We start from the raw sequence: 25,428 nt of genomic DNA on the forward strand, positions 1-25,428 counted from the left end.
AATCTGTTACATGCAGTGATTTAATACAAAAAACCTCCAGTGAAAGCCTCATGTGTGAATCCTCTGGTATTTCCCCCACAGATTTACCAGGGCAGGGTCTCTCTGGAAGGTGAACATGCAGTGTACACACATGAGCACACACACACACACACACGCACACGAGAATTGTTCTCTAACAACTGCCAAAATACTGAAATATTACTAAAATAAACGCAGAGACACAAGCCTGAATCTTAGGGCAGAGACAATGAAAGGCACCTGAAGGAGTTAAATTCCTTTCAGAGTCAGGGAGACATAAATTAACTAATTCATTTAGGCTTTTTTGTGGTAATCCCAGGTGGGACTTCCTGCTCTGTTCCTACTGGGATCTCCCCGTGTTTATAGACACTGATAGTGACCTGCCCTGTTTCAGACCCGTATTTATTCTTGACATAGATGCTGTATTTTCCTGTGTCTTCATTGCAGACTTTTTCTATGGTGATTGTGACCATTGACCCCTTCACATCCATCTTGTATCTGTCCTTAAACACGATGACCTTCTCATTTTTGAACCAGGAGATCTCTGGGTAGGGATCTCCAGACACGCAACAAGTTAAGCACAGGGTCTGTCGTGAAACAGAGAACAGAGATGGATTATGCAGTTATAAATGAGCAAGGAAATTCAGTTCACAGAATCACAGAATTATTTAGATTGGAAAAAAACTTTAAAATTGAGTCCAGCTCTTAAGCAGCCCTGCCAAGGCCACCACTGAACCATGTCTCCAAGTGCCACATCCACACATCTTTTAAATTAAGGACAATAAAAACCAGTTCCCACATTTTCCTTAGGTGACATTCCAACACTGCTACTCCTTTTCCTGATACCCTCCAGTACAGTCAAGATTAACCTGCCTGAATTCACTGGGCCTGACTCATATTTGTGCTACTGTCTTTTTATAGATTCTCATGCTGTAAAGTGGCACTTCCACAGGCACACGGTGAGTTTGCAGTTACTTTACAGGTTTTTATGCTGCCTGTGGAAAGGGGAATGTGACTCAGAAATGTAAGCAGGGAGTTGGTCTGATGGCGAAATCAGGCCCAGCACCTAAAGGCCTTAAAAGTCCAATCCTATGAAATGGGAAGACAACAGAAAGGATCTGGCTGTGCAGATGACCTAGGAGGGCACCACTTCCCACCTCTGGCAACTGCAGCAGCTCAGAAAAGCTGCTGGCAATGTACAGGATGGGATTTTTCCTCCCCATCAGTGATCCTTCTGTGCCTGTGCAAGGAGCAGTTAACGGAGTTACTCAATATTACCTTGTCCTCCATGATGGTGGCAACATCTGGCAGACCTTGAACGACCCTGGCACGACCTGGGAATGAACAAATACAATCTTTCAGTTTTTCTTATCAGCCAACTTGGCTTTGTTTCACTGAAGGAAAGAGATTAATTTACTTACGCTTTTCTGCTATTGCTGCTTCCCTGAATGGGAGAGAAAATGATTGTGGTTTTATTTATTAGCCATGATATTAACAATTTAGAGTATGAGACTCAAAATAGATTTAGCTGTGAAAACATTTAGGCAGGAACTTACTTTAGCCTCTTGTGCTCAGCCAGGGCGTCTTCAAAGACTGCAAGAAGGAAAGGTTTTAGGGAAAGTTGCCTTTTGTTTCGTTTGACTCAGTAGATTTAACATGATGATGTTGTTATCAGTGCTGGGATTACATGGATAAATATAATTACCCTCTAGATGGTATCTACCCCTGCCTTAAGGAAACACAGCTCTGTTTGTGTGCTGCTGAAATAAGTGGGACTGAGTTCTCTCTTTCCAAAGAGAAGTTCAGAGGAGGAAAAAAACTCCAACAGTTTGGAAAAGCCTTTGTAAACCTGAAAATTCTCTTTTCCAAGGTGCCACCTGTAAGCTCTGTTGTCCAGTGGAGGAGTTGGACACATCCCAGGAGCAGCTGCCCCCCTGCTCATCCTTTCCCCAGCAGTGCCAAGGCTCCCTAAAGGCTTCAATCCTTTTTCCTGCCCACTTCCCCTCTCCTCGTGCTTCTGTGGGCCCTTCACTGTCCTCCTTACCCCAATTCCATATGGAAATCAGCTCCAGCTCCAATAAGGGAGAGAGGAATCCCTGCCCATGATTTGAAGGGCTCCTGGAAAGCAGCTCAGGTGCATGCCATGGTGTGACTCAGCTCACCTTGCCCAGACAGGTCTGTTGACAGCTTGTGGGAGCTGTTCCCATCGAATAACTCCAGGGTGTATTTCCCCTTATCGGCCTCTGTGGGGTCCAGGATGTGGAGCCAGATCTGATTCATGGTGCTCCCAGTTCTCATCCTGTCACGGCTTTCCAGTTGTTTCTCCCTGAGTAAACAAGTGATGTAATTTCAATAATATTTAGGAGAGCTGGAGAAATCAGAGCGTTCACTTTTTTCTAGACCTGTAGTGGTTGGAAGTGTGGGAGTCAGGATTCATTTAATGGAGAGAGGAAATCCCATGGGGCTGTGCTTTTAGGCAGCTTGCCAAAGCTTCACAAACTCTACAAAAGACCTCTTAGTTCTTATTTAGGAGACTAAATACCATTTACATGTTGAATATTTGTAAGTATTTAGCCCTTGAATGTTATTAAAAATTCACCCTCTTACATACATGTGTAGGTGGCATCTAATAAAACACCAGTTCTCTATTTAGGAAGACATTATGAGGCTAAATTAGTCAGTGTTTGGGAAGAATTTTGTAATTTTGGGAATATTTTTTATTCAGAGTGGGGGAAGAGAGTGGTTTAGGAAAATGTGAGTAGTAAAAATAAAGTGTTTGAAAAAATTCTGTCTGTAACCAAGGAGGCTGTAACTGAGAAGTATCATAAGTGCAGCATCATTATTATTCTAGTAAAGATGATCACTTATAAATATTTCTGCAGTGCTAAGATAAAAATAACATGGCTGTTCATTCTGGAATTCCCAGACATGTTCCAGGATGAGAGTGAACTTTGGTTTTCAACCCTCACTCACACAAATCTACAATTGCCTTAAAAATATATGGGCTCAGGCCCAAATGTTTAATTTTGGATAAACAGTTACAAGGGCTCCTGAAGCTTTGCAAATATTTTTGGGGGACTTACTTGTGATACCAGGTCGTTTTCATGTAGTCTGTGTAGTACTTGACCTCTGTGTAGATTTTGATGCCTTCCTCAGTAGGCTGGATTTTCAGAGGTGTAGCAGAAAGAGCTGGTGGTGTAATGGAAAGACTGAAATTGAGGAGGAATGCACAAATTTACCTGTTCCATGACAAAATCCCAGCTAAAGGAGCAGTGAGGGGATGGTGCTCTGGTTGTTCCACACCCGGGGACAGCTCAGGAGCAGTTGGCTCTGGCTGTGCCATCCCACCTTTCCCCCTCTGCTGCAACTGCTGAGAGCTGACATACCACTGATCCTGCACAGCTCCTTCAGAAGCTCTTCAAAGGCTGAAAGACAAAGATTTAAGTGTTTATAAATACAATACTTAGCAAATCACATCCAATCTACCAATTAATTTCACTATGGTTGGGATGTTTTATATCCATGAGTTATGTGTTGTCTTTTTCTGTGGCAAAGCTCACTGGGAATGGAGTTTCTGCCTCTGATTCATTTGTTTTCAGATGCTGGGCATTTCTTACTAAATTTAGATGCTCCTATCTTCCTTCACACTCACCACGTGCAACCGGCTGCCTCCCAGACAGGAGATTTGTGTATCAGGTTTAAATGATGGATTCCAGATGTCGGGGCAGGATTTAATCTTGGGCAGCAGAATCTTCTCATTAATTCTGGGTTGAAGTGACTGAAACATTCCTGAGCTTTTATCTGAGGGGCTTGACAAATTTATAATGCTGTCCTAGCTTGAGAAATGACTGCAGGTGGAAATGACATTAGGATGTAGAGCAGGAAACTCTTCAGATTTGACCAGTAACTTTTTAATGCAGGTTTTAACTCCTATAAAAGCATGTAGGACATGTAGGTTTCATAGAAAGTGAGGATATTTGGTTTTAAATCCAAAATGAACACGGGGCAGGGGTGTGAGTGTGTCTTATTGTGTGATCCAAGGTTCTCTTACCTCCTTTTGTGAGGTCCAGCTGGGTGGAGTCCTCTCCTCGGTTATCTGAAACAACTGCTTTGTACAGGCCCTCATCTGCTTTGGTTACCTACCAAATACATGTGTGCTTGTGTAGTATTGACTAAAAAACCCAAACAAGCACCTAAACAAACAACACCCCTCCCAAAGAAATTTCCCATCTACTTGAAACAGGGCAGGATTTGGAAAAGGGGGAAAAGCTGAGATTTTCTTCTTCCTTCCCAATGAATTTGGTTGAACTGAGCAGAAGCGAGGGGGAAAAAAGGGTCAGTTTGCCCCAAAACCTCCTTTGTAGTAGCTCAGCTTTTGCCCTCAGTCCCTGTGTGAAACCTGAAAAGCCCTCAGGTTCTTTTCAGCCTCTCAGGATGTGTTAAACTTTCAGCAGCCACCCACTGTTAAAAACATCTTATTTCTTTTTAGGGTCTTAGAATCACAGCCTGGTTTGGGTTGGAAGGGACCTTAAAGATTATTTTGTTCCAACCCCCTGCCATGAATTCCACCAGAATTCAGATTCAGAATCTGACTGTAACATTAAAAGTTTCTTCTCTTCTGCTTTTCTCAGTGTTTCTTTCACTCAGTGGGCACTACCTAAAACACATGTGAATATTTATAAGATCAACCCATATTTTTTGCCATTTTCCTGTGAACCTCTGAGCTGTTTGATGTTTCACCTTTGTGATCTGCAGAGTTCCCATCCCAGTCTGTGGATCAAACCCTCCACCAGCTCGTGCCTTGTGATTGAAGAACCACTGGAAGTTGGTGTCCTTCCTCAGGTTTGTTGCCTGTTTGAAGTCAACATTTAGAAGTCAAAATACATTTGATTCCTCAATTCTTGGATGTCCTAATATGCAGCATCACTTACATTACTCCAGAATCTGACAAACTCCCTTCTTTGTTAAAATTTCTGCCCCAAATAAACCATCTCCTTGCTATCACTGGTCTGCAGCAAAGCATTTGCACAAGCACTGCTCATATCCTCTGAAAATTTACACCTAAAATTGAATGCTGAGGGAATTCAGCCCGGGCTCTGTGTACCTTGCAGGTGAGGAGCACTTCACAGCTCTCCAAAACTTTCCATTTCAAGTTCTCTATGAAATGTGGACCTGGAAAAGAAAATAAATGGATGGAGTGGTGCCTTTGCCGTGTTTCCTGCGGGAGGGCCTCCATCTAGTGCTGAATTCCTGCAGTGCAGCTGGGAATTCCCGAGTTTCGCAGGGAACAGGGAGGGAAACTGAAATAAATAACTTCAGACACACTTTCATCCTATACTGAGCAACACTGGACCCGTAGTGGGATGTCACAGTCGTTATTAAGTGAATATTTTTATCCTCACTAGAAGGGACTCACCTTTCCAATTGTAGTATTTTTCCTCTGAATTTGTTTTATAAACTTCTTTATTCATCAACATAAGATGGGAGGTGAAAGTGGAATGCATGGATCTTTATAAACTTAGCCAGAAATCCTGTTTTCTACAAGGAGAGGCAGTGGATCTTAATTACAGAATATATATTCAGGTTGGACAATTTTCAGAGTTTGAAAGTGTTCAGTGTCACAGCACTGATGCAGAAGATCTCTATTGATAAATCTGGCTAGCTTGGCTAAAACTATTTCATTGTCTTGATTTTTAAGGGCAGGGCAAAGTATCTGAAAACAAGGAGTCTTGTCCTAGTGTCTTATCAGCTTAAATAATGTGTTTAAAAAGATGATAAAGTGAAATAACTTTGCTTGGGTTTTGCCATCCTGGCATAATTCTGACAAGTCCTTAACCTTTGGTTGATCTTACCCTGCTTTTTCTTCCATTGTCTCCGTTTTGCTTCAGCTTCTTCTGCTACTTTAGCAAAAGCTGTGGAAACAGCAAAGGACAAAGTCAACAATCCCCCAGTACTGGATATTTCTTGTACCAAAGGTGTTATCATTAGAGCTGTGCTGTTTGTTTATGCTGAGAGCCTAATGTTTCTTTTCATAAAAAATGAAAAGGCACCATTGAAGAACTCACCATTAAGCATTTAGCAAATTAAATACAAGATTTGACCATATAAAAGGGTAAGCCAGAAACCCTGAAATTAAAATATTTAAAAAGTAAGAAAACCGAAGAAGGCAGCGAGCCACAACCACATCTAACTTCAGTATCTGCCTTTACATTGTCAGTAAAGACAAATGTGCACTTTTAGAGCACAGCTCATCAAATTTATTTTCTATCCTGAACCCAGCAAGTGCTGAATCACTCTGGGAAAGTGCCTGTGTCTCTCCAGGGAGTCAGGGACATTGGACATTTTACAGACATTTTCTATTCAAAAATTAGGGAAGCTTTAGAAGGTCACTTGAAAGCGAAGTGCAGAGAACTGAAACCAGAGATAGGCACGTGATGGGGAAGGATTTGAATGAGAATCTTGTTACTTTCTATTTTTAATTAATTTTAGGAGGCTCTCTGTACTACATGTCCAGGGAGCTGCGTGTTCCATGTTGAGCTTGTGTGCCATGTCCTGGAGTGCAGTTGACACAGTTTCTTTATTGCTTTCAGTGCAGTGCAATGGACCAGCTGCTAAATACACTGAATTTCCAGCCTGATCCTGCCCTGAGATAAATGACTACACACATGCTGCCAAGGCACAGTTCACCATTGCAAGCTAATATGTGAAACATTTGAAAGAAAGAACTAAGCATTCCACTTCAGCAGACTGCTTTTATCATGAAGCACCTATTTATAAGACCAAAAGCTTTAATTTATGGTAAAGAGAGATTCAGATAATTTCTTAAATGATTCCTGGACTTTAAATGTGGGCTAAAATTTGCCCTCTCCATTCCCAGTGTGCCATTAGAACTGTTGGAAATACTTTGGGGCCTTAAGTGCTTCACAAACTTTCCACTGAGCATGGCAGTCTATATTTGATCCTGAATTTCCACTTACCTTCATCCACGAGAACGAGGGTGAATTGATTTTTGGCTTTCCCATCTTTGAGCTGGGCTGTGTACACCCCTTTGTCATCAGCACAGAAATCCTGGATTATCAGTTCCACAAGGCCTTTCTCTTTGACAAAGTTGATTTTGTGTGTCTGTGTAAAAAACAAAGAAAATAGGATAAACTGAAGAGTTTTTCCACAGTAGAACTGTTCCGAGGTCAGATCCTGGCGCAGCATCTTCCACAGCAGATATTCCAGTCATTTTGTATCTGTATCCTTTTAAACTCCCCTCATCCTACAGGATAATGAAGGCAGTGCACTGTGCAGTGCCACGCTGTGGCATTCATCTGTTATTTATGTGTGTAGGAATGGTAGAATTGCTTCCAGCACAGAGAAAGTTGCTGTGAAACCACCTAACACAAAACATTCTTCCTTGTTGGATATTACAGAGCTGAAACCAGAATGTCTGCGATTTTTAGTGTCATGGAAGAGTTGCACTTGGTTATGATCTGTGACATGGAATTACACACTTGGCTAGGACGGGGAATATTTCCCCTCTCTTGCCGTGGTGCAGGTACCCCTGAGCCTCCTGCACCCCGAAACTGCCAGGTGCTTAAACACAACTATCATCACTCTGCCTCACTGCCCCGTTTGCTCTGAGCAAATATTGCCCTTCAAGGAGCCTGACAAATGCTTTTCATTGTGCAGAACCGTGTCAGTTCTCCAGTGGAGAGGAGACAGATTTTAGAAGAGATAAAGCCTTAGATAAGTTTGTTACATGTTCCTTTCACCCCTGCAACAGGGCACTGACAGCTCCAAACTGCTCTGGCCTGGCCCCATCCTTTGTTCTGGGGGTCCTGGTTGTTGGCATTGCTGCTCTGCACTGAGCTGACAGCCCATGATTTATATTTGTGCTTCATTCTCAACTGTTCTCCCCTCTGGTCCTCTCATTCCAAGTATTTTTTAAATGTTCTAATATTAATTTGATATGGGAGGACAAGGAGGAGGCCTGAACATTTTTGTGGATGTATGAGGTGGTTGGAGGGTGCTGTAACACACAAGGCAGGGTTATTTCCAGTGCTTTGCACTGAGAAATAAATCACTTCCATCTGCTCTTAGAACTGATGAGATTCATCTGTATTCAGTTCAAAATTCCCATCAAACTATCTGATGGGAATTTAGAAAACTGGGAATGTGCCCACTTGCTCAACCTCCCTGTTCAGCAGTGGGAAAGTAAATCAGGATTAAATGCAGAAGAAAACCTACTGGGGTACTGGTGAGCTCCTTGTCGTTGAAGATCAGGTGCAGCTCAGCGTTCGGGGACAGCTTCTCCACCTCCAGCCACAGCCTCACTTCTCCTTTCTCCAGAACATCAATGTTCCAGCCAGATATCAGCTTGATCACTGGCAAACAGAGAGAATCCCGCAGGGGAATCACAGGCACACCACAGGATTTGGCTCAGCCAGGGTTGTGCTGGGGTTCCCCTTTCCCAGGCTGGCTCTGTGCTCGTGGCTTTTTGCTGCTTCAACTTACGTGGGTTCCTGATTTCGTGGCTACGTTTCAATAATTTGTCCAGATCTGAAATGCAGAGAATAAAAAGTCAACACTAGGCCAAAACAAATTAATTGTATCCATTTAATTGAATTTGTTGATAAACTTTATTTATCTCAAAGAGAAGATAAAACATTCAATAATGGGGAGGACTAAAAAAGGTGGTGAAGGTAATTGTCGGTTATATCTGAATAAAATGTTGGTTGGATCAATTCAGGGAGCATGCTAAAGAAGTTTTAAATCACTGTGACAGTATAGCCAAGTGTGAAATCTGAACTGCAATGGAAAAATGACTTTGCAGGAGCATGGAATCTTTCCTTAGGGGACTGTAAAAGAAACTGCCCTTGAGCCTTCAAGGAATGGGAAACATCTTTTTAATGACACCATTAAGTGACATTAGTCACTTACTATTCTTCTGCAAAAAACTTTCCTCTAAACATCTAAGATTAGAAAATTAGGGCACATTAGTTTTTTTGTTGTTGGCAATTACCAGTTTTTACCTTCTTTTGTTAAAGTGCAGCTGGCAGAGATATCATCATCTACATCCGTGACCTCCACTGAATACACACCCAGGTCCTTTTCTGAGGGCTCTTTCAGTATAAGTTTTGATCTAGAAGTAAAAGGAATAATAGCAAAAATTATATTTACCTCAGAAGTGATGCCTCCTGTAACAGAATTTGATACACCAGAACAGGAAATACAGAACTGATGGGAATTTATAAATGACACGAGGAGCAAGGTAAAGATATTGGGAATATGATGGCAGATGCTCCCCAGATTGCACTGAACAGCCCATTTCATGGACACCAGGGCTGGGAATCAGGGAAAGGGGAGGGCAACATTTGGCTTCACATTTTTCTTGGTGTTTAATGTGTTCTTTACTCACCAGTCCACGATCATTTTCTCAGTGTGCATCGGATACTCACCTATTGCCTTTCTCTTCAATCTCGACTCTGTCAGCATCTGGAGGTCCCTCATAGTCCTTTGACCAGATAAATTCAGAAGAATCATTCTTTTCAGGAGCTTCAAAAGCCATATAAATGAAACCCTCTTCATCCACCCCGAGCTCAATTTCATTTGTGCCTGTATGAGCGAAAAACCCACAAAACATTCCTTACCAAAGCAGATCAGGGCTGAGCTTCTGCACATCTAACTCAAAAAACACCCCCCGAACCCCCAAACACAGTGCACAGTTAGAGCTAATTAATTTGGGCAGCTTGAGTTGCTAATCTTTGTTTTACTGAGGGTGTTTCTTGCTGTGAAGCAAGTAGCTGATGCGTCATAAAGCAGTTTTTCAGCGAAATAATCAATTTATTTACAGACTGGCCCAATCTCATAGCTTTTAGTTTCATACCAGGTTTGGTTTTAGCCACCACAGGATCTGAGGGGAGTGAAGGGGGTCCAACTCCAGCCTTGTTCAGTGCTCTTACTCGGAAAATGTAGCATTTCCCTGTCTCCAGGTCTGAAACCTGTAGGAAACACAGCCAGGAATTAATGTCAGAACTAAAAGAAGCAGCACTTGGACACTAAGAGCAGGTACAGACCTTCATGTGGGTGGTGGCTATGGGCTGCTTGTTTATTTGTTTCCACTCCTCTGAGCCTTCTTCACACAGGTCTATGAAATACCCTGTGACAGGCCCTGCTCCCAGGTACAGCGGAGCTTCCCAGTGCAGCCGCAGGGAGGAGTCCCTCACTTCAGTGCACCTCACGTCGTAAGGAGGGCCTGGCACACAAGGGAGCAGGGAAAACTGCAGTTGGGTTGGGATCAGAGAGCAGAGTTCAAGGTAACAGTTGGATGTGGCTCTGTAGGGGATGCCTTCTATGGTAATTAGGGGTAGGTTTATAAAATAGCATAACCAGCTGCTTTAATGTTACTTGCTGTGGTGTTAAGACAAAGGGATGAAGTGTTTAGATCCAGATTCTTCATTCTCTGGAAACAATATTATTAAAAATACCTGGGTGGTGTTTCTGTGTAATACAGGAATAATACCCTGCATGGGAACATCCCTGGAAGTGTTTGTGTGCTTTTCTGTCCTGGGAGCAACCAGATCTGTGGTAGAAATCCCTTGGAAGAGTGGGGAGATAACAAATACACCTGGTGGTGTTTTCCTGGATGGTTTTACATGAGCGATACCTGGCTCTGGCATTGTCCATTCCTCACATCTGAACAAGTCGCTGGGCTCGGACACTTCCCCAACTCCAGCCCTGTTCATGGCACGGGCACGGAACTCGTACAGGTGCCCCTCCTGCAGGCTGCTGACCTTGGGGTGCAGAAGGGCAGACATGGTTAGTGCGGCCCTGTGTGGGCTGGGGAGGGCAGCAAGGCAGTTCTGGACTAGAAGAAGTAGAGAGAAGCCAGCTCAACCCTTGGTCCAGCTGTTCCCAGCTGTGCTCCACATGGATACCGTGCAAACTCGCTGAGGAATTGGCTGAGTGTTGACTTCATGCCAGTCCAGCTCAGAGTGGTCGTGCTGGTCCAGAAAATAACCCAGGATCTTCGTTCCTCCTTTGCGCTTCGGGGCTTTCCAGCCGATGGTCATCTCAGCCTTGCCACAGTGCAGCAGCACAAAGCCGTGTGGGGCCGAGGGACAGGCTGGGCACAGAGGGATGGACAAAACAGAACTGGTCAACACAACGTCCACATTCTCATTTGGAAGTCACAGCAAAAGTCATGGATGTGTCTCATGATGTTTCTTGCCTGGTGCTTTATGGTTTGTGTGACAGAAAACATAGAAGCAGTGGGTTGATAAAATGGGGAACATGGAGGGTTAGATCCTAGATGGTGTGGTTGTAGGATTTTCTAATTTCCCTGAGAAATTCCCAGTGTTGATTTCAAGACATCACATAATCGAGCACTTAAAATGGTCACTTGTACCAGAGCCAAATTAACACTGCAAATGTAACACACTGCTAGGTCAAAATACTGATTAATTAACTGTGTCCACGCTTGGCAAGTGTAATTGGTGGCAGAAGCTGCAGGGTACAAGAAAATGAGTTCCCTTTTGTTTTGTTTCTCAGACACTGTCACCATAGCAGGCACTGGGAGCTGACAGATGGGGGTTTAATTTTGGTCACTACTCACCGATTGCCGGCCTGACAACGATGGGATCTGTTTCTGGTGAGCTCTCACTCAGTCCTGCCTCGCTGACAGATTTCACACAAAACACATATTCTTTTCCAGGCTGCAGCCCAGGAACAGTAAATCTGGAAGAGCAAATTAATATGTTTGTGTGTGCCTGTGCAAAGTACAGGTAAACAGTGCTTAAACAGACAGCAGCACACTTTAATAAGGCTTCATTCTTGCAAAATCATTATTTGTCACTACAAATTAATGTGTCACATGAAATGGCTCCAAATAAATCACAGTGGATATGGATCAGATGGAGAGGAATCACCATTGGCAGGGAGATAAACAGGACTTTTTAATGGACTTTTTCTGCTTGACATGACCCCCACAGCTGGAGAGGGACTGTAAATCCTGCATGTGATTGACACTGACCTACTCTACTGGAAAACAGGCAAAACCGTGGAATGTGGTTCTGCTGGTGCCCCAAGGTCTGTGTGACTGTACAGCCCCAGCCTGTGGAGAGCACAGAGCCTTTGCTGCCAGCTCTGGGTGTGAAAGTGAAGCTTGGAGCAATCCTGAACCCTCCAAGAGGCCGTGGTGTTGGTGTGCGTGCCAGCCTGTGTGTGGGACTGAAGGAAGTTCTTTTTTTATCTGAAACATGACTCCAGCCAGAAACAGAAGAATCCAGGTTGGGCCCCTGTGGTCCCTCAGTGGAGCAGAGGAGCTGAACTCACTCATTGCATGTCACTGGCTTGTTATTGACTGTTTGCCATTCCTCTGTGCCCGTCTCCCGGCAGTAGATGTAGTAGCCAAGGGGCTCCAGGCCATCCTTTGGCTTGTCCCACTGCAGAACAACAGATGTCTTGGTGTCTCTGAAAGCCAAAACCTGAGATGGTGGAGGCAGAGGAGCTAAAAAAGGAAAGAAACAAACAAAAGACACAGACAAAAATAGTGATGGTTAAAATCTATAATTTAAAAAGCCCAAAATGTTATAAATAGGTTAGTCTGCTTGGTTTATTCACCTTTTCCAGAGCACCATTTTCAAATCGTTGCCCAGAGAAGCTGTGGCTGCCCCATCCCAGTAAGTGCCCAAGGCCAGGTTGGATGGGGCTGGAGCAACCTGGGATAGTGGAAGGTGTCTCTGCCCATGGATGAGCTTTAAGTCCCTTCCAACCCAAACCATTCTGGGATTCTGTGGAATCAGAACAAAATGCCACGGACAGGGGCCCACTCTACAGGATCTGTTTTTGTGCTTGGGTTTGCCAGATCTCCTCTTTCTGTCCCACTGATTTCAGCACTTACCCCACACAACCTCCTCTGAATTAGAGGGGCAACAAAACTCATCTACTGATTGTCCTTGGCTCCACCCTGACCTGGGACCTGCTTCACTCTGCAGTGAAAGCCATGAATGGACACTGGAGCAGCTTCAGTGTGGGACAGTTTACAATTAGAGAGTGAGTGCTCATCTCTCTGCAGCAGAGAAACACCAACATGAGCCTTTGCCCCTCTTGCTGTCAGCTCAGTCCAGGAAGAAAACAACCCAGAGCAGCCCTGCAGAGGCTGCTGTCCTGGCTGAGCCCCCCAAACCAGGCTGCTGCAGCCTCCTGTCATTCCTTCCCCACTGTCACCTCCCTCACACCATGCTGGAAGCATCCTTGGATTAAATACAGGCTTCAACTGTTCCTATTTTATTAAATGTAATTCCCCACTCACTGCTTGCTTAGATTTACACTGCCCTGACCAACTGCAAACCTATTAAAGAAGGATTTAAGGCTTTAAGAGATTTCCTTATATCAAAGCGACTGCTGTGTAATCATAGACCATGAAGTTTAGAGGAGAGGGTGGGCAGGGGATCCCCCTCGTTCCTTTCAGAGTCAATCCCCTTCTCCACATCGTTAGTGCAGAGCAGAGTAATGAAATAATTACCCAGTTTTGCCCCGGCAGTGACGGGCGGGCTGGGCAGGGAGGGCTCGCTGATCCCGTACTTGTTCACGGATCGCACGCGGAACAGGAACGATTTTCCCTTAACCAGATCAAAGAGTGCAAATCTTGGGGAATTTGCTGGCATATCCAGGTTCACCATTTGCCAGGAGTTGCTGCCTACGAGCGACTGTAACAGAAAAGGTGATGATTTACAACTCCTATTGGAAGCACAAAACCCTCCTGACCAATAACAAAGCAGGTCTTTGTAGGAAAGGAGTTTCAAATAACTCCAAACAAAACACAGAACAAAGTCATAAATTAAGTACTTCTTGTTGATACACACAAACTTTTTTCCCTTGGCAACAGAGGGCCCCTTTGCTACAGGAGGTGAGAAATGAGAATGTATGAAAGGAGATTGGTGGAAGATACTAATTAACCAACAGAATGATTAGTGGGGAACGGGACAGTGAGGTATTGTGTAGTTCTTTGCAACTTTTCCACCCTTCAGGGCTGTAGGGCAGGAACAGTTCTTCCTGTTAGAATTCTGCCACTGTTCTGTGGTGTAAAAGTTACTTGTTTATTCCCTGTTAATCATTAGTCCTGGAGCTGGTGTCAGGATCAGGATCATGGCTCAGGGGACCTGGGGGCTGGAGGAGGCTGAACCAGCCAGGTTTGAGGCCGGATCTCCCCAGTTCCTGACTGGGAATGGCCTCACCTGTGCCATGGCCCACACGAGAAACAGATGGTTCTGCTCTGCAGCTCCTCTCCTGTGTGATACAATTTCCTTACCTTTTCCACATAATAATTCAGGGGCTCTCTGCCTCTTGGATCTGGTTCATCCCAGGCCAAAGCCACATAATCTTCTCTGACCTCACTTGCATGAACATTGGTGGGTGGCAAGGGAATTTTGATGTGTCCTATGGGAAGGCAGGAATGGCTTTATTTCAGTGATAACACGGCAGGAAAACCAAGTTCTTTTACAATGGATTCTGTTCTCCCACTGTAAATTAAGATTCTTCAATATAAAGAAGGAGACAAACACTTTGGGGAAATTTGACCTCACCTTCCAGGTCATCCTTGGATATTTCTATCATCCTGCCCTCGTCGTATGGAATCACTGTAATGGCAAACAGGGCAGTGTTATCCACCCACAGGAGGTGCTTGGGGAGAAACACGGAACCCAGGACTGGGTCATTTGTTCAACGCATAATTACAGACATTTTATGTCACAAACAATGGTATTTTGAGCTTTTTCTGTTCAGAGTGCTCCCAAGGTGGGCTCAGAGAAGGCATTTGTGGGAATGGGAAGGATCTGGACAATCTGCACTCAGTTATTCCTGCAGTCTCCCGTAGTCCTGGGTTTGGTACCAACCTGTCACTCTCTTGTCCCTGCTGGCATCGTGGGTTGTAACGGGGTCACTGGCCTTTGAAGGGTGGCTGATGCCAGCCTTGTTGACAGCCTTGACCCGAAACTGGTACGTCTGTCCCTCAGCAAGGCCCAGCACTGGGCACCTGCAGCTTTTCACAGGCTGGGCATTGCACTGCACCCACTCCTCTGAGCCAGCCACACACCTGCAAGGAAGCACAGCCCACAGGGTTCCTTTGTGCTATTTCCACAGCAGAATGAGGGATTTGGCTCAAAGATGATTAACTGACAGACCTTTCAATGAGGTATCCCAGGATTGGGCTTCCTCCATCATCACTGGGTGCTACCCACGAAAGGACCAAGCAGTCTTTGTTCACATCGTGGCATTTCACGTTGAGGGGGGATCCTGGGGCACCAGCTGTTAGTGCTGCAGCATCTGTACCAACACCAAGTGAGGGTGCTTAGGTTTTGTTCTTTTCTCTTCCAAAATTTTCATTGAATAGCTTAATTTTAAGTGTCCAAGGGCCTATCCCAGTAACACAAATCCTATTTTCTACTACTGAAATCACCAGTGAAAATAAGATTTGGTCATTGTGATAATTGTATCCATGCTCAAAATTGGGAGCTATTTCCTTGTGTGTGAGGGTGGGAATTCCTTTCTGCCAAGGCAATAGGAAAGGAGATCTGTAAGTTCTGTAGATACCTCTAACAAACACATAAGTGGTCTGCTCCTTGTATCCATCCAGCGAGGGGACACGGATGGTGTAGAACCCCTCATCCTCTTTGTGAGCACACGGCACTGTCAGAGAGGCCTCACGGTCCTGGTACCTCAGTTCCTGACGTTCAGAGTCCTGCAGCAGCTCCCCTGTGGAGCAGGAAAAGGGAGAAAGGAATTTCACCTGGATTTGCCTGGTTAGGAGTGGTGGATTTCCAAATGCAGCAAAAACCACAGAGTGAGATGAGAGATCTCTAAGACATTCCTGACATTATTGTTGTGCCTTCAAATTAGAGCCATGGACAGAAAGATTGCCAAGATGGAAATCTTTGACTGCCAGCAGAACAACACAGAGTATCCAAAAGTTTTTCTCACTGGATAAGCACAGCCTTTTAAAACACTTGGTGCTTTCTCTGGATAGACTAAGTCTCTCAAAATATTCTTAAACATCCCAGAATATTTTAGTGGTATCATCCTTTACAAATAGGGAAAAGACAGACATTAGATAGTAACATCTCTAGCTTGAGCAGACCTGAGAGCAGCTCAGGAATCCTGAATTTTAATTTTTTTTTTCTTTTTTTTCTGTGAACATTCAATCACAGCTATGAATTCCAGTGGGATGTTCCCAGAGGTAAATGCACATCAACTCAGCTGTTGCCTACAAACCATCTCTGAACCAGGTGATGCCTCGTTGGTGGTCCAGTAAATCAGAGGAGAAGTAACAGGAGAGGGTGAAAGGCTCCTTTTCTCTCGCAAATAAGGGTTTCAGTGGAAAAGCAAAATCTGCCTCTCTGGCCAAAAGGGATCCTATGGAATAAGAGTAAAAGTCAGCATGGTAAAGAGACTTCCAGAGCCTTCCTGCTGTAGTATGTTTATTGCCATATATTTAGAGTGGGCCTTGCACTTTGCATGTGCAGTCAGGCTGACAGGAAAAGCTCTCAGGGAAAAAATAATCACATTGCATCAGGCTATAAAAATAATTAATAACATCAATGATTTACTCACTTTTATATATTTCTGAATCAAATCCTGACTCCTTTCCATAATACTCTATAAGACAAGAAGAAAATATGTTTAGCAAATCTCATGGAGTGTTTATGATCTTAAAAACACCCAGTGATGCTCAGCAAACTGTTTTTCTCTCAAGCCAGCCCTTAATATGAACCTTTAAAGTGTCACCATGGGGTGAAACTTTAATTCATTTGACAGCTGATGCCCTTCACAAGCCCCTGGGGATGTGTCTGCAGAGGAGATTGTTCCCATGACTGTTCCAGTGTGAGCAACCCTGCTCTAAATGCTCACGTGCACTCAGTTACTCAGAGCTAAGGAGGGGTTTGTCACTTTGGCTTCTGCCTTTTCAAGCTGCACTAGGCAAGTAAAAACCAAATAAAATAAAGATTTGAATAAAAGCAACCCCCGGAGTTTTAACAGCATTCCCAGAGGATGACGTGGGATTCTTGAAAACTACCAGTGACTGGGACTTCAAGATTTAACCAGAAGAAAGGATATTTGTGCTGAGACACTGAGGTAATTCCTGGAGCTGAGGGAAGGATGTCCTCAAATCAGTTGTTTCTGGATTCTCTGGAGGCATCACAGGTGGATGCTGGTCCACCCCACCTGCTCTGACCTCTTGGCATCACAGCACAATGTGAAATTATTTGGAGCTGAAATCCAAGAACTGATGCACTTAAGATGAAACTGAGGTACCTTTCTCTCTCAAGTTGCAAGAAAATGCCCATAAAATGAAGCCTGTCCTTCCAGTGGCTGAAGTTTGGCAGCAGCAGACCAGAAGATGGGGAGTGAGTGTTACCACTGAGGAGGAGGGAAATATAAAGGACTGGAGGTAAAACAGCCTCATCCCAGGTCCTGTGAAACCCTCAGTGATGTCTTCAGGGAAAGGGAACTGGGGATCCCAGGCACCCTCCCCTGGCATCGAGGCCTTTCCAGACAGCGAGGGGCCAGGGCAGGAGATGCCATGGCCTGCCTGGGGCATGAGGAATGTTTCCAGTGGAGGCAGGATTAAGGCCTTGGTGTAATCTCTATTTTCAGAGCAGTAAATGCAAACAGCAGAAGGAAGACTCGGGTTACTGGGATGGGTTTGGGAGGAGGAGCACTGGGGGCCCCTCACCAGTGTCTGCAGTGGTTTGCAGAGCTCAGCCCTGCTGAGGGGCAGGTTAACCAGGCACTTAGAGGTGAGGAGAGCTGTCCCAGCCAGGCCTTGCTGTGCTAGACCACAGGCCCTGTTCCATCCTCATTCCTGCTCTGATCCTAAAGATTCCAGAGGGAATTGAGAGGAGTGGGTGATTATTGGCCTGGATTTTTTCTTTCAGGCTGCTGCTGCTTTGTGGCAAAGGCCAGTTCCTGTTGTGGCCATACTGTGAGAACCCCCTGGTAACTTTTCCTGTCTTTCTGCTTTAGGATAGGGGGAATTTAGGAATCTGGGAAGGCTGCAAATGAAGGGTTTCTGGGCTGTTGTACACGTCCCTTTAGAACTGGTAAATGCCTGCTGCATATTTCCAGATATGCTGAATTTTGACACTGTTTAATTAAAGGACCTGAAAGATGTGATAATACACTTCTCTTACAACCCTGGAGTCACATTCTTCTGTAGGGATCTGTATCCCAGACAGGATTCAGAGCAAAATACGGCGTGTGAAAAATAAGTGTGGTAGTAACACAACCCATGACACAGGGCTCTGTCAGTCCCACTGAAGGGCTTAATTGTCTACAGTCCTGTGGGCCTATTCTGTTCATGCTTTTTATTACAAAATTGTAATTCAGATACAAATATATGAAACATGAACAGCCAAACTGTGATCCTGTGAGACTGTTCTGCATATTTCCTAAAGCTTGAGTTAATTTCCCTTTCTAAGTGCTGGTGGTTTATTTACTTCCTTCCCCACGTCTGGATTTGGCTGTGCACAATGTGTATCTGTGGAGTCTATGCCTGTTATTTTAAGAACAGCACAGATCAAAGAAGAAAATCTTGCATTTGCCCTTGGTAGTTACTGATTTCAGGGGAAAATGTGGAACTCTCTGCAATAATGCACTGAGAGGTCTCTCTGAAAGCCACAGCTCTTGGGAACCCATTTCTTGCTTATCTAAGCCTGTTGTGTGTTTAACTGTGGGGCTGTTTCATAGCAGTCCAGAAGAAATAAGCACCTAAATTTAGTACAATTTTATCCCCGTGAAAGGACAGCTGTGTCCATATGGAATCTGAAAGGAAAAACTTTGGCTGGGCCCAGAAGTGACTAAGGAAGAGAAGCTGTTCTCTCAGCTCCTATCAAACTATTTTGCTTTTCCAGAGTGCTTGTGTGTGCCTATCAAATAATGAAAATATTTTGAACACTCTGCAGTATTTGAAAGCTTAAACACAGAGGAACATTTGTACTTACTCCTGACAAGCACTGTAGCAAATGAATAAGCTTCACCATACTGGTTCTTTACTTCCACACTGTATTCAGCAGAATCTTCCATGGAGCATCTGAGAAAAAATAGTTCCCCTCCTTTTTAACTTTCAGTTATTCCTATTTCACAGGACAAATTCAAAGGGGTTCCCCTTTAATCCCAGAGGTGTTTGCTTTTCATTCAGAAGCTGCTTTTCCTTTCAGTTACGAGGATTTCTGATACTTTGGGGTCAATTTTTTCTCTTGAGACCCAGAAGCAAAACATTTCAAGTACTGAACAAGCAAAAGGCCTGTGGAACACTTGATTCCACTGAAGATCTGCATTTGTCTGTCACTGTATAATTCACAGCTCAGAACTAATGTTGTTCTGCTTACACTGATCCTCCTTAATCACATTCTTGTGTCTGCTCGTGAAGTGCTTGATTTGCTTTCCTTATCCTGAAGGAAAAAATGTTACTGATGCATAAAAAGAGGAGCAGAAGTAAATTAAGCCAATAAATTTTGTTTGATTTTGTTTTATTTTCCTAAGATATTTTAAACCTTGTGAACTGCTGTGGATTTTGGCAAAGGTTTAGCTCAAACACAACACCCTAAAGGCAGGAAAGGTCAGATTCCAGAAGAATTACTTGTTTTGTTTATCATACACAAACTGGGAGTTTTGGGAGAGCAGGTCTTAGCTGAAAAAGCAGCTCAGCCAAGGGCATAGACATTACCTGCTGATGTGCAGGGTCAGCATCCCAAATTTGTTTTGCATCTTGTATTTTCCTGCTGGGGCTCGGCGGGGATCGATGGGGATTCCATTTTTATACCTGGTGGAAAAGAAGGAAATGTGCTGTTAGGGAAGGACCCACATCAAACACCACAGAAAGAGGAGTAGGCACAATTCCCTCTTTTACAGATCTCCCTCTTCAATCCAAAACAGTCTGGCAGCTAAACCCAGACCCCCTCCCTGGTCCTGTGTGGCTGCTCAGCCTTGGCTTTGCATTCCCTGCCCTGCAGCTCCTGTGAGGCAGTTCACAGATGTCTCTTCTTCGTTCACCAGGGATGTGTGGGAGGTTCAGCTTCTCTTTGCTCTCTGAATAATTCAGAGAGGTCGTTCTGGAAGGACACAGGACACACAGAGTTCCCACAGTAGCAGAGCTGGCTGCCTACGAGTCATCAGTAATGCAAATGTTTGCACACTTAAACCTTCCAGGGGAGGAACGGGTCAGTCACTTTAAACTGATCAACGTACACTTTGCAAATTGCTTTTTTGAGGTGATCTTTCCTCTATTTCTGCTATTTATGGTGTGTGCTGCACTCAGGCCCAGTCCATAACATCCTCCCCAGTGGGTGGTTAACATGCAAAGGGAGTAAATGACACTTGCATTGTATTTTACAAATTGTAGAAGCAGCAGCAGTTTAATGCTGAAACTCTCATGGTGTCCAAGGCAGCCAGGCCTTGTTGTGGCGTGTTTGTGGTGTTTTAGTGCTGAAAGGAAGTTCTGGTCTTTGAGACTTAAATCCCAAGTTTGCTTGTGGGAAAACCAAGGGAAACAGGGAAACCTCCATGAACATCAGCCCTGTCCCAGAAGCATCCCATAGGACTCTCACTGCTTCCAGGCCCCCGTGCCCCTACTGGTCCTAGCACTGGGAGTGGACTGAGGTGTTTTCTGTGACCTCTCCCTCCCTCCCTCCCTCCTGGCAGGACAGGGCTGTCATTCCCCGTGTGCCTGTGCCCCGCAGGGCCGTGCTGGCACTGCCATACCAGGTGGCCTGTGGCACTGGGGAGCCCAGGACGGTGCATGCCAGGGTCACGTCCATCCTCTCCCAGACCGCGTGTGCCCGCAGCGGGATCCAGAACATGGGCGCCCGCCCCGAGCGCAGCTCCAGGAATTCCTTCTCCAGGCAGGCCTTTTCCATAGCCTGTGACGGGGAGACACGGAATAAAGGCAATGCAGAGGGATGCTGCTGTTACACAAATTCTCTGACACAGGGGATCTGCGATAACATTCCAGTGGCAGGGGTGCAAGGCCTTTAGTTGGAGAGATTTTGGGGTTGTCCTAACTCCTGCTTAGGTGTAGGATCCTCTCCAGAGCACAATTTGAAGCCTGTTGGCATCTCTGCTGCCGGCAGAGGTGTCTGCTCTGACCTTCCTGCGCAGCCCCTTCCGGTCAGCCCTCACGCGGAGCAGCCTGCAGGTCCGGATGACCTCCTCTTCCATCTTCTCCATGTCATTCCCAAAACGAATCCTCTTCTGCCCCCTCTGTTCCAGCTCCAGGATGTCAGCTTCCCTTCTTAGATTGTAGTCCCTGGCACTACATAATGATAAAAGCAGACAGAAATCAAGATAACACATTTTTTCTCCTTTTTGGGGGGTCCTTTTTGTTGTTTATAGCACATTTTTTAGTGAAATCAGGAGTGTTAAGGTCAGGAACACCAGCCGATGGAACGTCAGGGAATTATCCCTCAAAGGAACCAACAGCACTCCCAGAAGAGATCAAACTTCCATGAGGACCCACTGTTTGACCACTTTTAATCCCAGGGAGGAAGCTGGGAAAAGGATCAAAGGAAGGAGGGACATTGCCGAGATTTTCTAGGAAAGAGGGAGAGTCCCACCTGTTACCATTCATTTATTAATCCGTCAGTATTTTCCATGTATTCCTATAAAATCTGGTTCCTCTCACGCCCTTGCATGTGAGCAGGGCAATGTTCCTCATTATCACATGGCACCATCATTTAATTTCCTGCATTTTAGTTGAGGCTCGGTGTTTTTAAAGGAAGAACCTCTGGATTGAACCTGTTCTTTTTGTTTCCAACAGAGTAAGTTGGAAGCTGTGACCCTGATACAGAGCTGGGATGTTGCCTACAAGGTTAATTGCAGTTATAATAACTCCTGACTTACTCTGATGTTTTGGAGGTCAAGGCAAGGGCAGCTGCTATCGATAGGTCTGAAAGGCTGAAAGTCTCCTCTTCATCACTTCCAGGGGCAGATTCATGGAAAAGAACCCAGATAATGTTCCATTATTTCATGAACTCAAAATTCTACAGATCTGTGACTGTGTGGAAAGCCCTGCCTGGACCAAATTGACTCGATCTGTCCCTGACTCTGGGACTTACCTGGTTTTGAACCTTTTTTTCCTGGTTGTGGAGGTCATTTCCAAGCTCTGTTTCCTCTCCTCCTTCTGCTCCTCCTCTCTGTGGTGGAAGAAGGCTCGGGTTCCCATGGTGGGATGTCAAAGCCAAACTTTCTTGCTGGAATAGACTAAAACATTCAAGTTAGACACTTTAACAGAATCTTTTTAAGTCCTTGCTTTGCTTAGGCATTCAGGGGCTGTGAGTGAAGGTTCATGTAAGAGTATTGTCTGACATTCACACTATGAGAGGGGTTTGCTTCATGATGCTTCTGTGGAAAGTGAGATCAGGGGAAGAAATGAAGTCTCTCAAGGCAGCTGGAGCTGTCCCAGAAGAGGTGATGGGCAGCCCTTTGTGGGTAGATTTGTTTCCTCAGGACTTATTTGGAATCCAGGAGTGGTTTGGTTTGGAAGGGGCCTTAAAGCCCATCTCATGGGCAGGGACACCTCCCACCAAACCAGGGTGCTCCACCCGTTCCAGCTGCTGAAACAGAGCTCTCCCTCATGTTCCCATCTACAAATCTCTAATTCCCCATTCCCAGGCTCACACAGGAACAGTTCCAGCTCAGGACTCCAAGAGCACAATGCTTTATCCAGTCCTTTGGATCCTGAGGGGTCAGGTGTTTCTCCTGAGCTCTTAGGGAAGGGTTGAAAAATCGTGGAGCAAACAGCATCCTTCCAAATGCCAGGCTGAAAGGAGTAGCTCAGCAAACAGCACGATTTTCCCAAAGAGTGACCAGGGAAGCTTCCCACAGCAATCCCACCCAACAGGTGAAACACAGGAGCAAACATTGGCACTCCTGGCTCCCATCCATGCCTGGCTGTTAAAGGTCCTTTAATTAAAGGTCCTTTAATTAAACAGTGTTAAAGGGCCTTTAATTAAACAGTGTCAAAATTCAGCATATCAGCCTCTGCTCTGCCCTGACTCCCATCCATGCCCGGCTGTTCCCAGCCTCTTCGAATCCACAGCTCGCTGCTTTTAGGCTCTGACTAATGGGTGGGCATTAAGCTAAAGTCAGTTTTTAAAGTGGATCCCTGCTCATCTCCCTCTCCTGCAGTTAAATCCAAACCACCCAGCACAATCCTTGCACTGTGCACATTTACAGGTTCTAAAAGCTCGGGTTACTTTGTAAAAGCAGCTTTGCAAATGTAATTGTTGCTGAATAGAATTTGCTCAAACATACTTGTAAATCTTTCCCTAGCTCGTGTTCCATGACTGAAATTTTCCCTTGGCAAATTTCCTACTTGGATTTGAGCTTTGCTGCTTTCAAATCTGAACTTGATAAAAATACAAACCCTCCTCTTTTCCTGGTACAATTTTCTCATACAATTTTTTCTCCTGGACAGTTTTCTGTTGATGTAAATAAATTTCTTATAAACAGTCCATGGAAAAGCAGAGTTGTTGTGGTAAATGCAAAATATCCCAACATGCAAATGAAAATACAGAATTATCTTGTGCCCACATTTCCTTAGTGGGCATTAACTTTGGAAGAAACAACAAATGCTGACAAGTAAAAGAAGAAGAAAATAAAACGGGCTTTTATGGGAAAAAAAATCATTGTAATTTCATAGCTTCTGCTCTCTTCAGAAGTTGTTCAGCTGCAGAATGAGTCCTGTCATCCTGGGCATCAGAGCCTTGTTTCCACGCTCATGAATAATTACTGATACAGACTCATTTTTACTATATAATGGTTTTTATTTTTCCCTGGACAAATTTCATTGTTTTACATTCAGAGTTCTGATCTGCTGAAACCTACACTTTTCAATTCAAATGCATATTACTTTCTAAACATGCCAGTAAAACAGAGCAGATGCTGGTGAGAAAACATGAAGCAAACCAGGATTTTCATCAGAACAACCCTGGAAAATCAATCACTAAAGCAGATACGATCACAAAGCACAATCTATTTCTGCAGTGCAAGTCAGTAAAGCTGTCACACAAAACAACTGATGCTGCTATGAAGATCCTACAAAATCTTACAACAAACAGCAGTTTATTTACAGATAAACCAAACTCACCCGGTGAAGGCTGCAGGGAGAGCCCCTGTCCCCAGGCAAGGGAAGGGACAAAGGAGGGTTTCCTTCTCCCTGGTGATGACACTGAGAATGACTCTCCCCAAAAGAATGTTCCCCATGTTGGAGTGCCCATCCTGCAGTCAAATATAGCCCCTGCCAGGCCCTCCCCGGGACAATGGGGATGGCCCAGCTGGGGACACTCGGGGCTGCTCACTGCAGTGCCAACCAAACTCCCTCCCAGCTCTGCCAAATCACTGCCTTTGTCAAATGATGTAAGGAGGGACAGGCGCCTCTAAAATCCAGAGCACTGGATTATGCTCTGCTCTGTCACAAGAGAAGCTCACAAAGTACCTAAACTGAATTATGAATATTTTAACCCTGCCCAGGAATGTCCCTCGGGGTAACCTTGCCATTGCTGTGTAACAGAGTGACATCATTTGCTTTGACATCTCTTTAGTGAATGTCAACTCCAGGCAAATCCTGGCAGTGTCTGATTACACCGGGAGCTGCAGCAGCTCTCAGGTTTTGGTGGGCTGTGACTGTTCTATTTCCTCTTCCCAGCAAACAAAGGCTTGGTGCCTCAAGAGCAGGTGAGCTTTGTGTATCCAGCAGCCCAGAGTGGTGTCTGAGGGCGAGGTCAAAGAACAGAGATTGCTGATTTTCCATTTATTTGAGGTAGTCTTGCAGTTCCAGCATTCAGGGAAAACCCTTGCCAGATTTGAGAAGCAGGTGATGTGTCTTGAGGGCCTTGTGGGAATGAATTCTGCCATCAACTTTGGCACAGTACCAGTAGAATCCATTTCTAGGAACCTTGTTTGCTTCACCATCAAACAAAGAAGAAACCCAGCAGGATCAGCACCAGAACTCCCAGGACCTCCAGGTGTGAAGTTCATTTAGTGGCTGTTTGAGACATTCCTAAGAAAGCAATAAACAGGAGGGACTGGGCTGGCATGTCTGAATGCACTTTGGTGTGAGCTGAGCTGTTGAAGGGAAGGAACACTTCCCTTTCATTGGTTTTGGATCCATGGCCACTCAAGAGCTTCCCTGAATTTTGTATATGAGAAGTAATGTGTAATTATCATCTATTCTGCTTAAAATGAATAATTTCATCCATTTTGTCACATCAACCCTCTGTTATAAAATTTATTTTCTGTAGAGGGGCAGGCACTGATCTCTGGTTTCTGTGAGCAGGGACAGGACCCAGGGAATGCCTGGAGCTGGTTCAGGGGAGGTTTAGGTTGGATATCAGGGAAAGGCTCTTCCCCAGAGGGTGCTGGGGCACT

The 25,428-nt window shown here is 44.8% G+C and overlaps 2 protein-coding genes across 6 annotated transcripts in view; one reads left to right on the forward strand and one right to left on the reverse strand.

Moving 5' to 3' along the window:
* Positions 1-25,428, forward strand: part of GRHL3 (grainyhead like transcription factor 3) — a 102,996-nt gene that overhangs the window by 6,600 nt on the left and 70,968 nt on the right. The window lies entirely within an intron of this gene.
* MYOM3 (myomesin 3) lies at positions 3-25,322 on the reverse strand. Of its 2 annotated transcripts, XM_048327380.1 has the most exons (37): positions 24,149-25,322; positions 22,116-22,260; positions 21,901-21,975; positions 21,148-21,313; positions 20,764-20,921; positions 19,730-19,825; positions 19,005-19,093; positions 16,615-16,659; positions 16,276-16,416; positions 15,598-15,759; positions 15,189-15,330; positions 14,901-15,100; positions 14,592-14,645; positions 14,318-14,445; positions 13,532-13,715; positions 12,340-12,514; positions 11,621-11,742; positions 10,944-11,131; positions 10,673-10,799; positions 10,083-10,261; positions 9,893-10,007; positions 9,465-9,621; positions 9,039-9,148; positions 8,521-8,565; positions 8,254-8,390; positions 6,996-7,140; positions 5,871-5,930; positions 5,123-5,190; positions 4,759-4,869; positions 4,070-4,157; positions 3,405-3,443; positions 3,102-3,207; positions 2,181-2,344; positions 1,575-1,611; positions 1,440-1,462; positions 1,297-1,352; positions 3-605 (listed from the first exon to the last, which is right to left on the reverse strand). In XM_048327380.1, exons 2-37 carry the CDS (start codon positions 22,220-22,222, stop codon positions 309-311), a joined length of 4,296 nt encoding a protein of 1,431 aa, XP_048183337.1. In that variant the 5' UTR covers positions 22,223-22,260; positions 24,149-25,322; the 3' UTR covers positions 3-308. The 2 variants fall into 2 exon arrangements, with proteins under 2 accessions (XP_048183337.1, XP_048183338.1); XM_048327381.1 differs by lacking the exon at positions 24,149-25,322 and having other exon boundaries at positions 22,116-22,395.

The sequence above is a fragment of the Corvus hawaiiensis genome, chromosome 23 (assembly GCF_020740725.1).
Source record: "Corvus hawaiiensis isolate bCorHaw1 chromosome 23, bCorHaw1.pri.cur, whole genome shotgun sequence".
NCBI classification, from domain to species: Eukaryota; Metazoa; Chordata; class Aves; order Passeriformes; family Corvidae; genus Corvus; species Corvus hawaiiensis.